At 54.0% G+C, this 13,969-nt stretch overlaps 3 protein-coding genes across 3 annotated transcripts; all 3 read right to left on the bottom strand.

The window, feature by feature from the left end:
* Positions 1-2,001: 2,001 nt before the first annotated feature.
* N7474_001391 (putative sister chromatid separation protein (Src1)) lies at positions 2,002-4,302 on the bottom strand (the record flags this gene model as incomplete). The annotated part of the gene is made up of 2 exons (XM_057192806.1): positions 2,002-2,652; positions 2,791-4,302. The coding sequence occupies 2 exons, from the start codon at positions 4,300-4,302 to the stop codon at positions 2,002-2,004; spliced, it is 2,163 nt and encodes a 720-aa protein (XP_057057759.1).
* An 846-nt stretch (positions 4,303-5,148) lies between these two features.
* Positions 5,149-11,764, bottom strand: acyA (adenylate cyclase acyA; the record flags this gene model as incomplete). Its single annotated transcript, XM_057192805.1, has 3 exons — positions 5,149-5,481; positions 5,544-11,505; positions 11,586-11,764. 3 exons carry the CDS (start codon positions 11,762-11,764, stop codon positions 5,149-5,151), a joined length of 6,474 nt encoding a protein of 2,157 aa, XP_057057758.1.
* A 1,105-nt stretch (positions 11,765-12,869) lies between these two features.
* N7474_001389 (uncharacterized protein) lies at positions 12,870-13,928 on the bottom strand (the record flags this gene model as incomplete). The annotated part of the gene is made up of 2 exons (XM_057192804.1): positions 12,870-13,492; positions 13,550-13,928. 2 exons carry the CDS (start codon positions 13,926-13,928, stop codon positions 12,870-12,872), a joined length of 1,002 nt encoding a protein of 333 aa, XP_057057757.1.
* Positions 13,929-13,969: the final 41 nt, after the last annotated feature.

Genomic DNA, 13,969 nt, shown 5'->3' with positions numbered 1-13,969 from the left:
GAGTTATCACCCGCCACCTCTGATAGGGCACGCCGTCATTCCATCCTCTGATCTGTAGTTCTCCATGTTCTCATTGGCGCATCGACGGGATCTGGACCTGTCAGCAGCGAAACATCCATGGTTAAAATGATAGAGCCGTGGATTCTCCATTACTACTATGTATTCCGCCACGAAAAACGGCGTAGGGTTTGTGAGAGAGAGAGGACGTACAGAAATTTACTACCAAATCCGGCAGCCCGGCTTGGCGCGACATTCCGAGTGAACGCGTCAGATCTTGCAGAAGGGTAGTTCGCTTCGATCTACATTATTTGACCGTGTTTAAACCAATTTACGTCCCACTCATTGGATCACATCACTGCCATGATGAGAGAAATGGAAGAAAGAGACACGGCAAGGTGCAGTCTAGCTCGAGAGCGGCGCAGATGTGGTTGGCTGGAGAAGCGGCCCGTCATCGGCGGTCGAATGAGAAGCCAACCCGAGCGACAACGACGGAGGAGAATGGCCACCACGTCACAATAACTTACAGTAATCACTCCTAGTCTAAAGTCGTTGTTCTCTCTCTCGCCCGAAACTCGGTTGACAGAGTGTCCGTAGCAGCTCGGTTGCCCCCGGACTGTCAGTGCCCCAGGGGAGGGGGCCTGAGCAGCAGGTGGAGCCTGGGCTTTCACTTTTACTGGTGTCGGAGACGCACTCTAGTCTGGAGAGCCCCAGGGGATTCAGGAGTCACTGGTCGAATACGGTGGAACCCGAGCAGAATAAGTGGGAAGGAATCGTTGGGCCTTCAGAGCGTTTCCTCTTTGTGGACATCGGCCCAAATGCTTGGGTCCAGATGCTCCGCTACGGGAATAATGACCTCGGATCGGTCCTATTGTGCCGCTCAGACCGGCGACGAGCTATTTGTGGTGCATTGGGCATGGCGGAATGGTACCTTCCGTGCCGCCCATCTCCTGCGACTACCTATTTGAAATGTTCAGTAATATGTGGTTGGCTACGTGTTCGGCATACACCGAGATCTGATGAAAGGATTCGTCCACTCCCTGTGCGCGAGCACGGCAAGAATAATGTATCCGCCTAGGAGGACGACTACCCCTTCGCCAATTACTGCATATTTTTAGAGTGCAAGGCAAAAACAAGAAATAATAAAAGAAGTGCGCGTGGGTCAAGGATGACAACCACTAGTTAACTCCGAGTCCACAGAAAACAGCCATTCACAATGAACGATCTACACAGCACATGCATATCATTACTGGCATCTGGCCAAAACAAGCGGTCAAACGGATTTGCGGTCAGCACACGAGCAAAACAATGCTTTGGGGACCCGCACGACCGGCGGAAAAGTAGATTTAGGTTAATTAGGATCGGTCCAATATCTACCTAACCACGTATACCAGATCTGCACATGATGAACTTTCCCTAAACAGGCAGGCAACCTGCAGCTGGGGCGTCCAGTGATATACTTTTTATCCCCAAAAACGTGCAATGGTCCAGCTGAGTTCCCAATAGAGTTTTGGCAAGCGAAGATTCGGGATTGTAAAGGATGGGGTAGCCGAGCAGGGGAGGGTTATGCACCCCCCCCCGCCTCGGGAGTTGCAGATTGAGAATAATGGGGGGGAGATAAGCAAACTCTAGTAGCTGCAGTGCAGAAATCTGATAACTTGATTACTGTAATCATGACCAAGCCCGTTATCCCACGTTTTGCTCGGCGGCTTGGGCTTTTAGTTAGCTAGTCAGTATTAACTAATCGCCCAGACTATCCTGCATATCTACAAGCAGAAGACCGTTGCGGTACAGCTTGCGTTTTCGGCCTTAGGCAGTGGCACTAGGTCAGGCTACTTGTATGATGCTTCACGTAGAATAAATTGGTATGGACACAAGAAAAAGAAATATGTACTCGAAACAGATCAGCAAGGAAAGAAAAAGAAAGAAAGCATATCTTGTACACGAGTAAAGAAGGATATCAAAAGTAACGCGATGCTGGAGAGTCGGTTTAGGTCGATTCAGTTAATAAATCGGCCGTCCCTCATCCCACCGACGGGACTCCCTCCTCGGGCTGATAGTCGACAACTCAGCTTTGCCGCCGTCGGGGGTAGACATCTGATGGGCCGAAGGAGAAGGTAGCGAGAACCTCGCGCTGTCGCGACGGTTGGCGCTGTTGAGATTCTCAGGGCTGAGGGCGACCCCGCCAATACCACCGATCCACTCCCAGACGCGTGAGACGTCGCCGCTGTGGCCCTCACGAACGGCAGCACGGACATTGGCATTGCCTTCGACGACGTTGCGGACACGGCGCCACAATTCCTCGCGCCGGGAGCCATGTAACTCAGAACGTAGGACATCGTCGCGTAGCTGCCCGATGGGGATGTATGGCTCTCTGGCCTCGCTGCGGGAATACAGCGCTGCTTGGGTGGCCAGACGGTCAAGTGTCGTGGCGACCAGTTCCGGAACACGCGCGATATCTTTGCGGCGGGCGAGAACTCGGGTACGAGCGTAGATGATAGCACCGACTCCAAGGGCTAGAAGTGAAAGAGGGAATCTATACGCGATGAGAGCGAGGCGTACATATCGTCGGAGGGCGCAGGTGAGTGGGAGTCTGGAGATGGAGTTTGAGCCGAGGACGAGGACTGCGGAAAGTCTGTGATTGCGATGGCGCCTCTGTTAGTTCCAGCACATAAGTCAGAACCAAGATCTTTTTTTATGAAAAGTACGCCCGGGATTCATATCCAGCACGACGAAAGAGGCATGATGCCCGAGAAGATAAATGGGGGAACCTTACTCATCGGTATAGCTCACAACATCGTCTTTGCCAACAACCTCGCCAATCGCTCCCTTCCAGAGATCGTCGAATTCGGTGTCACTCAAGCCCTTGCGGCGCTTCTTTGCCACCTGTTCCTTGAGCTGCGGCTCACTGATCTCAGGAGATCGGGCCTCTTTGCCATCATCCTTCAGCTGACCACATTCCCATTTGGCTCTCCGATCCCGCAGCTCCTCTACAGCTTTATCAGCAACAGCCTTCACGCGGCGTGCTTTCTCGCTGTCTGGCTCGCATGTTGGCGGCAGGGGCACCAGCCCACCAAGGGAGAGAGGATGCGGCTTGAGAATGAAGTCATGTTCACAACGAGCCTCAAAATCAGGATAGCAGAATGCATGTGACGGGCAGGGCTCACAGCGCGGCTCCAAAACGTGTGCCCATTCAGGGACATTGGTTTCTGCCAGCGACCAAGTGGGTTTTCCGAGGCCACAAAATCCAATCTCGATCTTCTCCTTGCGCCAATAGACTCCGAAACTAGCCAGTAGCACGAGAATCATAAACAAAGGCGCCATGCTGGAGGACTTCTTTCGAGACCGTCGAGCTTTCTTGGCTGGGTACATGATATCAGCCTGTTCATTCTCCAGAGCAAGTTGTTCCTCCGGCGTGAACTCTTCGCCAGCGCTCAGTTCGTCTTCATCCGATTCCTCCTCATTCTCAAGTTCTTCTGATTCCTCTTCACTCTCCTCCTTGGTAGGCTGCAACCGGGAAGCAAAGTCGAAGCTGTCTCGCGTAGGGGCCTTGACGCCATCTTCTTGCTTGGTGCGCGTTGGAGTCTCAGATTTGCGTGATCTCCGTGTGCCTCTCAAAGCAGGGCTTTCCGTAGACAACCGTCCACCACTCTTACGCTTTCCGTCATGGCTTGTCCTCCGGCTGCTTGGCATCTCCGAGGGACTTCCACTCTGAAAGGGGTTGTCGTCGGTGAACACACTCACATCCCGTGGCTCAGACTTGATAGTTGAGGAGTGATCTTCAAACTCAGTAGACGGCAGAACCTCACTGCGTCGCAGCTTGCGGGCTGTGGACTTCCGCGGCGAGGTACCAACAGCTACGACGGGAGTCGCAAGGCTGTCATCACCAGTCTCTGTATCAGACGCACGAGGGTGTTTGCCTACTGATCGCGCGGTGGTGGTCTTCCGTCGCGATGCAGCCGGGGTAGCAAGGCCACTCTCCTCAGTGTCAATTGTAGAGGCACGAGCACTGCGTCTAGGCGCAACCCTCCTGGACCCAGCCACAGACGACGCATCGCTGGCTATCGAGCTCGCGCGACTGCCCATATCAGTGATTCCAGCGCTTGTTCTCCGTACCCTGTCGCGATCGCGCAAGAGCTTGCGTGCCTGCGGGAGGACCTCATCCTGTAAGATGCCGATGAGCTGCGCCTTTTTCGCGGAGGCAGGGTAGGAGATGTCGTGGTTGACGAGGATGGAGCGGAGGCGCGGGACAGTGAGAGAGTTGAGATCGAAATCCGCCTGGAGGTAATCGAGTTCGTCGGCCATGGTGTGCGAGGTGCGACGTGGTCGCTTTTCACGTCACGCACACAAAGCTGCTTAAAAGTTCGGCGACTCCAGCTGATTGGGGGTCGACAGACGGATAACCAGGGGACTACTCAGTTTTCCCGGCCGGGTGAAGGGCTACCGATTTTTGTCTTTTGGTTTGGCGTTGTTTGAATCTGAGCGAGCAGTAAAAATGGCACGAGCGTTGTTGCCCTCCGGCCGAACAGGGTTCGTGGGTCGGTATCCAGGGCAACAGGCGGGGCGTGAAGAACGAGAAAGCTCTATCGCGGGAGAAGAAGGAGGATGCTGAGAAGATTTAGAGTCGCGACCCTCTTTCTTTGTCAATATCGTCTGATGGAGTCGCGCTGCAAGAAGCCAAAGGCAGAAATGAGTGAGTCGGCGAGGTGAGGAATGACGATGACGACAAAAAGAAAAAATAAACAAAGCGGCGTGACACGTGACCCGCCACCTCATACAGCTTTTTAGAGATTATCACAGCTTGGAGAAACACTATAAACGAATTATATTCATAGCATCAAATACAAACCAAGTCGTTGAAGACCATAAAAAACCAAAACCAAACCCCATACAAAACCCAAAATACAAACAACGAAAGAACAGAAAAGAAACAAAAGACAACTCAGAATAATTTGAGGATTCCACCGTGGCTCCACGCCAATGCTTTGCAAGGCATAGAAAAAAACAAAACAGGTTGACGGCAATTAGAATAGTGCATGATATATGTATAGGTAGAGGTAAGCGTGTTGACGTAGAGGAGGGCGGAGAGAAGTAAGGGAGGAAGATATAGGTAGGGTGGCAGGAAGGGTAGAGTGACCAGAGAAGCAAAACTCAAGAATTCATGCGACTATGGACATCGAATGATCGTGGCGTATCCAAGGACGCACGAAGATTCAGGAAAGAAGACGAGGCGGAGGTAGCCATGCTGTCGACGCTGTCCGTGGCGTGCATGGGCAAGCTGCCGTACTGTAATGGTGGGAGTGGACCACCGCCAGACATGCCTCCTGTGCCGACAGCCAGCTGCTCCTTGAGCGCGCTGTACTCGGCTAGTTGGGTTTGCAGTTGCTGCATCACCTCCCGAATGGGGACTGCGTGGTAGTCGAGGCTGTCACCGGCTCGGAAGGGGCGCATCATGTGCCGCATGGCGAGGGTGTTGACCGTGAGCTATTAGTGGAATTGATTAGTATGAAATAGTGGAAAACAAAGTAAAACGGGAGACGACTAACCTCAATGCGGGTGACCTGCTGGTCGACCAGGCTGAGCACCGTTGAATCATTCAGCTCGCCGCCATGATTTTTGACCATGTTGAACAAGGCGACATTCGGCTCTCGGAGGTGCGCTTCACCCGGATTCTCCAGCGCGCCGCACAGCCGTTCCAGACGAAGTGTGATTTCCCAGAGATGCCAGATAAGGTCGGTCTGGATATTGAGCTGCGTGTTCCGACTGAGCTTGGCCGGGCGTCTGTCTGGCTCGACGCCTTCTTCCAGTGTTGACAGTCGACCGGCCAGCGCGTGGGGATACACCAGATATAGCGGTTCCGGGTTCTCGAGACCCTTCAGCTTGTGCTCGCCTTGGTCCTTGATGACGAAGCCCTGGCTGTTGAGTTGCTGCAGCTCGCGACGGATATTGTGGCTGAGGCTATCAATGCGCGGGTTACTTTCGTCAGAGCCGGTAGATGCTGCGCGTTCAGTGTCGGCAAAGACTTCGAGGTTCCGTTGGATGTCGGTCATAAAGTCCGAGGAGACGAAGATTTGCCCTCCGTCAGCGACGGCAGAGATCCGAGACGCGCGATTCACCATGGGGCCAAAGTAATCCATGCGGTTGGTGACCGGATCCTGTTCACAGACGGGCTCGCCCCAATGGCCACCCATACGAACGGACAGACCGCGGAGGATGATGTTGTTCTCCATGTCAAAGACGACCTGGCATTGTGGCTGCTCGAGGATCTCTGTGGGCCACTCAGCCTCCAGAAGCTGGTTCTGGCAGTTGAAGCACCAGAGCAAGGCAGCAGTCGTCGTTGAGAAGGCCACCATAAAAGCGTCACCTTCTGTCTTGACCTCGTAACCACCAACGATACCCAGCTGCCGGCGCAGAGTATCGTTATGGATCTGGATGGCTGAACGCATTGCCTCTGGACACGACTCCCACAATCCCGTAGACCTCTTGATGTCCGTGAAGATGATGGCCAGTTCGCCGATGGGGGCATCCACATAGTCAAAGCGAGCCAGCCGAGAGTCGATAGGACCGTCGCGAGGCTTCTTAGCACGCTTTGTGCTCGGGATGATCTGATCTTCAGGGAAGGCAGACTGACCCCTGGACAGAGTCGGTCGAGACCACTTGGTCTGCCGTTTCTTGAGTTCGCTGACTCCGAGAATCATGACCATCAGCTTGTTCGTGGCGCCAAAGGCAATGGCTAGATCGCGCAGTTTTTGCGCGGCAAGCATCAGATCGGGATGCTCGGCTCTGGTGATATCAACCACAACATCGGGCGTCACGTAATCCCAGAGTTCTTTGGAAGCCAGAACGATCATTTCGTCCTGCTCTGTCAAAGTGACATGCGAGGTGTGAGGGGCGGCAATCACCGCCGGCATCATTGGGAAGTGCCCGAAGCATCGGGAGACGGACAGCATGTCATTCAACTTGCCGGTACGGGACACAAATCCCCCAGCGGCACGGATTCGCGCGCGCTCGCTGGCCTCTGCCGGATCGTGAGTCTCCGTCAAGTACCGCAGCGAGCCGTCTGACCGAACAAGAATAGCTTGGGCATCGCCAACGTTCGCAGCATACAGTTCCATGTTATTCAAGTACAGGACAGTTGCGACTCCACCCGACTGAATGTCATCCTGGTTGACGATCTTCGTAGTCGTAGAGCCGCGGTGGAACTGCCGAACTTCGCGGTCATCGATAGACCTGTAGGCAGACCCCGCCATATTCTTATTCAAGGCGAGGAATGTGCGACGGAGTGCGTCGAGCGGTGTCTCACCCTGATCTGGATGAAGCCTCTTTAGCTCGACAGAGAAGGTGGACGTGAAGTTCTCGTGCAGGTATTTGGCGACCCGCGACCCACAACTGGACAAAGTATGGCCGTCAAACATGCCGACCAGGGTTTCCACATTGTCCGGTTTCAAGCGTGGAACGATCATATCAATGATGGACAAATGCTCGGTCCGGCCGAGTGTATCGGCCATACCATAGGCGAGTGAGCCGGCAAGCGAGGCAGATGTTCGCACACGGCGGTCCTCTGACTCCTCCGGAATGGTAGGAATAGTCAAGGTGACATCCATTAAACCCAGGACCCGGAGGTGGGTCAATGAGTTGAAGTCGGTCAGGTCAGCGCCACTGGTGGACGATTGACCCAGAGACGCAATATTAGGCTTGATCTCTAGACGCTTGTTGCCCGAGAAATTCAGGTACTTCAGATTGCGGTTCCAGTTCCAGTTCCAATCGTAAGGCCAGTTGGAGACGTTGTACTTCAACCCATTGCTGCCCACATCGAGAATGGAGAGCTTGCTGACTTTGCAGAGCTCGGCAGGCAGGACCTGGAATCGGTTGCCATTGATGTGAAGTACCTTGAGCTGGCTACCCTCTTCCAGGTCATCCGATGGGAGTGAAGTCAGCTCATTGCCAGAGAGATATAGCTCTGAGAGCAAAGGCCACCGTTTAAGGAGTCCTTGTGGAAGCTCGGTCAATTCGTTGTACGAAAGATTGACCACGCGCAGCTCTGGAATCAAGGACAGCTCGCGGAAGACCTCATCCTCCAACCGATTATCAGCAAGATACAGGTTTCGGAGGGACCCTGCAAATGTCGTCGCCACATGCTGGGAGAAATTTGAGTCTTTCCGCGTGGACGCGCTTGCATCGGTGGCTCCCGACCGCGATGCCATTGAGACTTTTCTCCCGCTCTGCTGCGACACCGACGAGGCGTTCCGAAGGGGATCAGGAGGGGAAGTAGCAGAACCCAGACCACTGGATGCGTGGCTTGGCCGGCGAAGGTTGTTGTCATCCGGCAGAGTCCAGTCTTCGTAATTGGGCGTTCCAGAAACACCCGGAGTCGTCACGGGGGTCGAGGGCGGTTCACCGGGCACCTGTGGTTGAGGAGCACCATGTTTGGGGAAAGTGAACAGAACGTTCGAGGATACATTGAGCGTTTCCAGCTTTGCACAATGCCAGATCTCTGATGGCAAAGCCTTCAGATTGCATTCCCGCAGATTGAGATATTTGAGCTCGACGAGACATCCGATCGTTGCAGGCAAAGAGGCGAGGGGATTCTTGATTATGCTCAAATACTCCAGTCGGCGCAGTTTGCCTATCTGCGGGGAAACAGACGACAAATGATTTTTGTCGAGGATAAGCTTGGTGACATTCGGCAGGTTTTCAAACATGCCATCCCGTAACTGAGAAAGCTTGTCGGATGCAAGATTGAGGGAGGTCAGGGTGGCCATGGGAGCGTCGAGGTCGCATTGCGTCAAGGGGCAGTGATCCAAGTGGAGGCCGCGCAATCTCGGAAACGAACCTTTGAACCGCGAGATCTGATTATGACCAAAGAACAACTGCTCCAGTCGTGGAAGCCGGGACAAATTGTCAATGTTGGTGATGGAATTGAAACGTGCGTCGATCTCCTTGAGATGTACAAGCTTTTGGAAGGACTCGTCGAGAGACCCGCTCAGGTTGTTATTCGTCATCCAAAGCCGTTCAAGAGTCAGTAAAGAGCCGATATTAGGGAGCTTCTCGATGGTATTGAAGCTGATGTCGAGATCAACTAGGCTTCTCAAGTTGCAAAGGAATTCAGGGAAGACTTTGAAGCCATTTGACGATATGTTCAAACTCCTCAGAGACTGGAAGTTTCCAAAGTAGCTTGGCAGCGTTTGTAGCCGGTTGTTGGCCATCTTAATGCTAACAAGACCAGTAAGCCGATCGAGATTGGCGTGATCAAGCTGTTCCAAGCGGTTGTTGGATACATCCAGATACGTCAACCGGCCGGCCAGGCCGAAGCTCGCAGGAAGACGCAAGGCTTCATTGCCGATGAACTTGATCTCGCGCAAGTTGATACATCCTTGGATAAAATCTTTCGGCACATCCAGAGACAGATTCCGCGACAAGTTGAGGGAGATGATCTCCGAGGCTTTCTTATACAGGGTAATCGGGATGGTGACAAGGCTGCGCCCTTGGAGGTCGACATGGCTGAATTTTTGCATCTTGTTGAAGCCAGGGTCACCTTCCAAACTGCTGTAGCCGCTCAACTTCGTCGGCAGAAAAATGAACCGACAGAGATAACTGTGATCTTCGCGACCAATGTCTTCGATTTTATCTTTTTCTGTGTAGCCAACCTGTTCAAGAAGCTTCTTCTGCATCAGGATCGGTTGTTCCTTGTGGTCAAGCTGCCGGGAAAGATCGTTCTTGCGTAGCACGATTTCATAGTTGTTGAGGTGGTCCTGCAAGAAAGACTTCCGTCCGAGCATGAGGAGAATCTCGGCGACGGTGGCGTTCAAGCCTGCGGATAGGGTTGCAAATGTTGAGTCAATTCGGAACACTCGTATGTAGTATGCGGTGCCATCGCGATCGCGTAACCCAATGGTGGGTTGCGACACCGCCCCAGAGTGCTCCAAATCAAGTTCATCGTCAATCCTCTTGACTTGCCAACTCTCGGGGGCATTCCAGCTCTCATCCTGCTTGCTTGGGATTTCACCCGGTGTAGTTGTCCCATCCCCTACGGGTTTGAGGCGGTTGGGATCTGTGCGAACAAAATCATTGATATCTCTGAAATTGGTGTCCAGCTTCCAAACATGATCGTCTTCTTCATTACGGCCGTGGGCATGTTTCGGAGGATGGAGGTCACCAGCGAAGCTGCTAAGACCTCGACCTTTGCGCATCATACTAAGGCCCTTGCCAGTGTCTCTCCTCCGATCTGAATCGGTGACGTCCGCATTCCGTGAAGCAGGGCTTCCTTCCAGGCTGCCTCGTCGGCCTTTGTGGCCTGGAGAAACATCACGCGGATGTCTGGGCTTATCATGAGGCTTATGAGACCCGGGCTTGAGATACCGAAGCTTGTTGAGAAAATTCTTTTTGTTTGGCAGGCCATGCGGGGAATGGTGGCCGGGTTCGCGATAGATCGCACTCCGCACGCTCGGAGTAGGACTGGTAGAGCGTCCTTCGCCGAGGGTTGTGGTTGAGCTCATGGGAGTCGCCGCGTTCAGATAGTTATCATTGCGAGGTCGCAACCCGACATTAAAGTCGTCTCGGCCGGTTGACGGACGGTGATACCCAGCTAGGTTGTAACCAGCTAGATCGCCTGCAACAGTCCGTTTTTCTTCCTTGCTGCGAGAATGCCGGTGACCATTGTACGGCCTTTGCGCGTCATCCCTGGAAGGTGCAGTATCGTTCGGGAGGCCAGCGCGGTTTCCGTCCGGTCCGATGGGCACCTGGCGCACGGGTGCCTCGCCGTATTGCGGGATGTCTTTGAAGCTTTGGTAAACCCATGGGGTGATATCCCTTGAGGGTAAAGGTGTTTCCGCTCGCTGGCGCAAAGGCTGTTGTGATGCGACCTCCGAGTTGTCACCCGTATTACGCGCGCCACCATCCGAATTTGCTCTTTCCCGTGCCTTGAGCTGACCGACTGGTCCCAGGTGCTTACTGACTGAGTGACGCTGGGAATTGTCTGCCTCGGGAAGCTCCCCTGGTGTAGTGACATCGTCGCCAAAGAATCCCTGGAGCTTCCTTCGACGCTTGCCACCTGTACTGGATCGAGATCCTTGACTACTCACAGTAGTCGCACTAGCAACCGACGGCCGTCTGTATTCTCCATTGTTATCCGCCTCCGCCGGCTCGCTGGATACCGTATGTGAAGTTCGCGGGCGCTGTAAGGAGTGAAAAGTGGGCGATGCGGGTGAGCCTTCGTGCTCGGAAAAGTCATTGAAGAATGTACCACGACCCTCCGTCCCACCAGTTATCACCCATGGGGCAATCGACTCCAGATCATCATTCACAATGCGAGGCGGATTGATAGGCTGGGGTCGTTGGCTCGACGAAGTCGATTGGGGTGTATCATCTTCGGGACCTACCGCACCCAAACCTTTTCGATGGTTGTTGAAGCCGGACGTCTTGCGCTGCTCAATTGGAGAGGTCTCTGGAGAGCTCCAGGACCAGAGGGAGCTCGCCCAGTCGATCTTTGGGGCCTTTGAAGATTCAGGCCTGGTGGTGAATTAGCCTCCGTGAAAACACACGCACCGAGCTCTCGGTCATTCCATAGGGATAAAAAAGGGTGCACTCACTGGTCCGTTCTCACGTTACCTGGGACTGGGCCACCACTGCGACCTCTGGAGGAAGCAGAGTTGGTTCTGAGACTTTGCGCCTCGTTCTCGCGAACCGTCGCTTGTGAAAACCTGCTAGCACCAGAGCTTTCAGAGCCCTGCCGCTGATCGGGCTGCCGTTCAGTCTCGCGTGTCGGCATCCTGGTGTCCAGAAGAAACGGTTCCCTCCGCGGGCGATCAAATCACAGCTAGCTGTGTTTTGCGACGGTATGACAGACAGTCCAGCTCCACTATCAAAAATACCGGGGTACCGAATGAAAACACGGAGGATAGGGGAAGTAGCGACGTGCAGGGTTTGAGGTCTGGGCTGTCTCAGGCGTAGGCGCCCCAGTGCAGAGGTCGACCCGGTTGACGCGGGAGCCAGGTGCACGTCGAGACGCACCCACGACGCTGGGCCAGAGATTGCAGATGAGACGAACTAGGGATGGGGCGAGTGCAGAAATGATGCGAACGATGTCATCGATGGGCAGAGCGTGTGGACGCTGGGTGATCGAAAAGCTGTAAACTGGCAGAGAGGACGGAGGGGCGCAAGCTTAGCGTCGGGCGCGAGGCAAAAACGGCATGCCACTACTGCCTGTTCTCATAGGAGGGTTCAATCACAGTGGGGAAACCATATGTTGCATGCTGATCGAGGAGGATTTGGGGGTTTGGGCGGGAAAGCAGCATCCGCAGTTGAGCTGGTGAGCTGACGTGCAGGGTTGAGCAGAGGTGGGGATCGTGGTCGGATCTGGTTGACAAGCGGGCGCTCTCGTATGGGAGGGAAGAGAGGCGAGGGATCGAGGAAAGGTGTGAATCGATTCAGATGTCAGGATGGTCGAGATAAGAAAGGCAGGGAGACGGAGGGAGGAAGAGTCGACGGAATCCCCAAGTGGTGAGTGAGTTGGAGATGGTGGTGGAACTGGAGTTGCGGGAAGAGGGAGCACTGACCTTTTTACTAACCATTCATAGCCCACTATGTACGAAATAACTCGTTCGGATTTTCTCAACTGCCACCCATTATGATTATGTTAATGTGATGGATTCGGAATTAATCCTGGAAAAGTAACATGACAAAATATAGATATATATGAGTATACAGGTGTGGTGTTTAGTGTATTCGGCCAGAGATCTACGGATATCTTCAATTTCAAAGACAGGATTGAAATGGAGAGCTTGGACCAGTCACGGGAACGAATAGGAGCTGGGATCTTAGTTCCTCTAGATAACAGGGTAACAGACTGATAATAATAAGAATCTCCTATACTCCTATCCCACCGTCCCTACAGCTTCCGGCGCGTGCTCAAATACTTCCATCGCCGGGTCCACCAGCCTGCCATCCTCCAGCATCTCCGTCCACAACTCGTCCTTGAACGCTTGACCCGTGTCCTTATCCAGAAATGGCGAGTAACCCTCCATCTGGCCACCCATCGGCAGGAATTGCCCATGACTCTCGGCACCAACCACCACCGCCGCGTGGACAATCCTCTCGCCACCCACTTGCATCGGCACAGCCTTGAACTTGACGTAGAAATAGATGAACAGCTGCATCCACGCCGGCAGACGCGACATGATTTTCGTACTCACTACCCCGGGACAGACGCTATTCACGATGACCTCGGACGCAGGTTGCTGCTTGGCGAGCCGCTGCACGAACGCGATGAGTGTCAACTTGCTGTTGGGGTACCGCCGCACGCCACGGGTGAGGGTGTTGCTGTCGAAATAGTCCAGTACCTTGCAACCAGGGGGGATTGGCGTGCGCTCTAGATCGTGAATGGCGTGGCTGTATGAGGCTAGGAATGTCACTCGCGTGGGAGAGCCCCGTTTGGCGGCGGTGGCTCGGAGCAGACCTAGGAGTTCTAGGACGATGAAGAAGTGCGTGTAACAGTTGACTAGTTGGGAACATGGTCAAAAAAAAGCTGGAAAAGAAGGTTGGATTCATCTCCCACCTTGCATCACCCGCTCATGGCCGCTTTTGCTAATCTCATAATCAAAGGTGGTGGTGCCGCCATTGCACAGCAGGAGATCCAGCTCGGGGACTTGCTTCTTGACTTGCTGGCAGAAGCGCAGGCCAGACTGGTAGTCGTCTAGATCGAGGTCGAAGAATTCGATCTGGGCTGCCGGGTTCGCGCTTTGGATATCTGCATCCGCCCGTAATGCGGCAACGGCAGCTGCGCCTTTGGCTTGCGAGCGGGCGGTGATGATGACTCGCGCAGCTTGCAGGTGCAGTGTTTGACGGGCAACCTCGAACCCAAGCCCTGTGTTGCCGCCGGTGATAATGACCGTTTTCCCGGCCAGACTGGGGGAGGGTGGAATTGGATCGGGCATGGCTGAGGGGAAAGTAGGTCTGCGCGATGTGAGGGAGAATG

The sequence above is a fragment of the Penicillium riverlandense genome (genome assembly GCF_028828495.1).
Source record: "Penicillium riverlandense strain IBT 135883 chromosome Unknown utg000001l_segment0_segment0, whole genome shotgun sequence".
NCBI lineage: Eukaryota > Fungi > Ascomycota > Eurotiomycetes > Eurotiales > Aspergillaceae > Penicillium > Penicillium riverlandense.
This window is presented reverse-complemented; position numbering and strand designations above follow the sequence as displayed.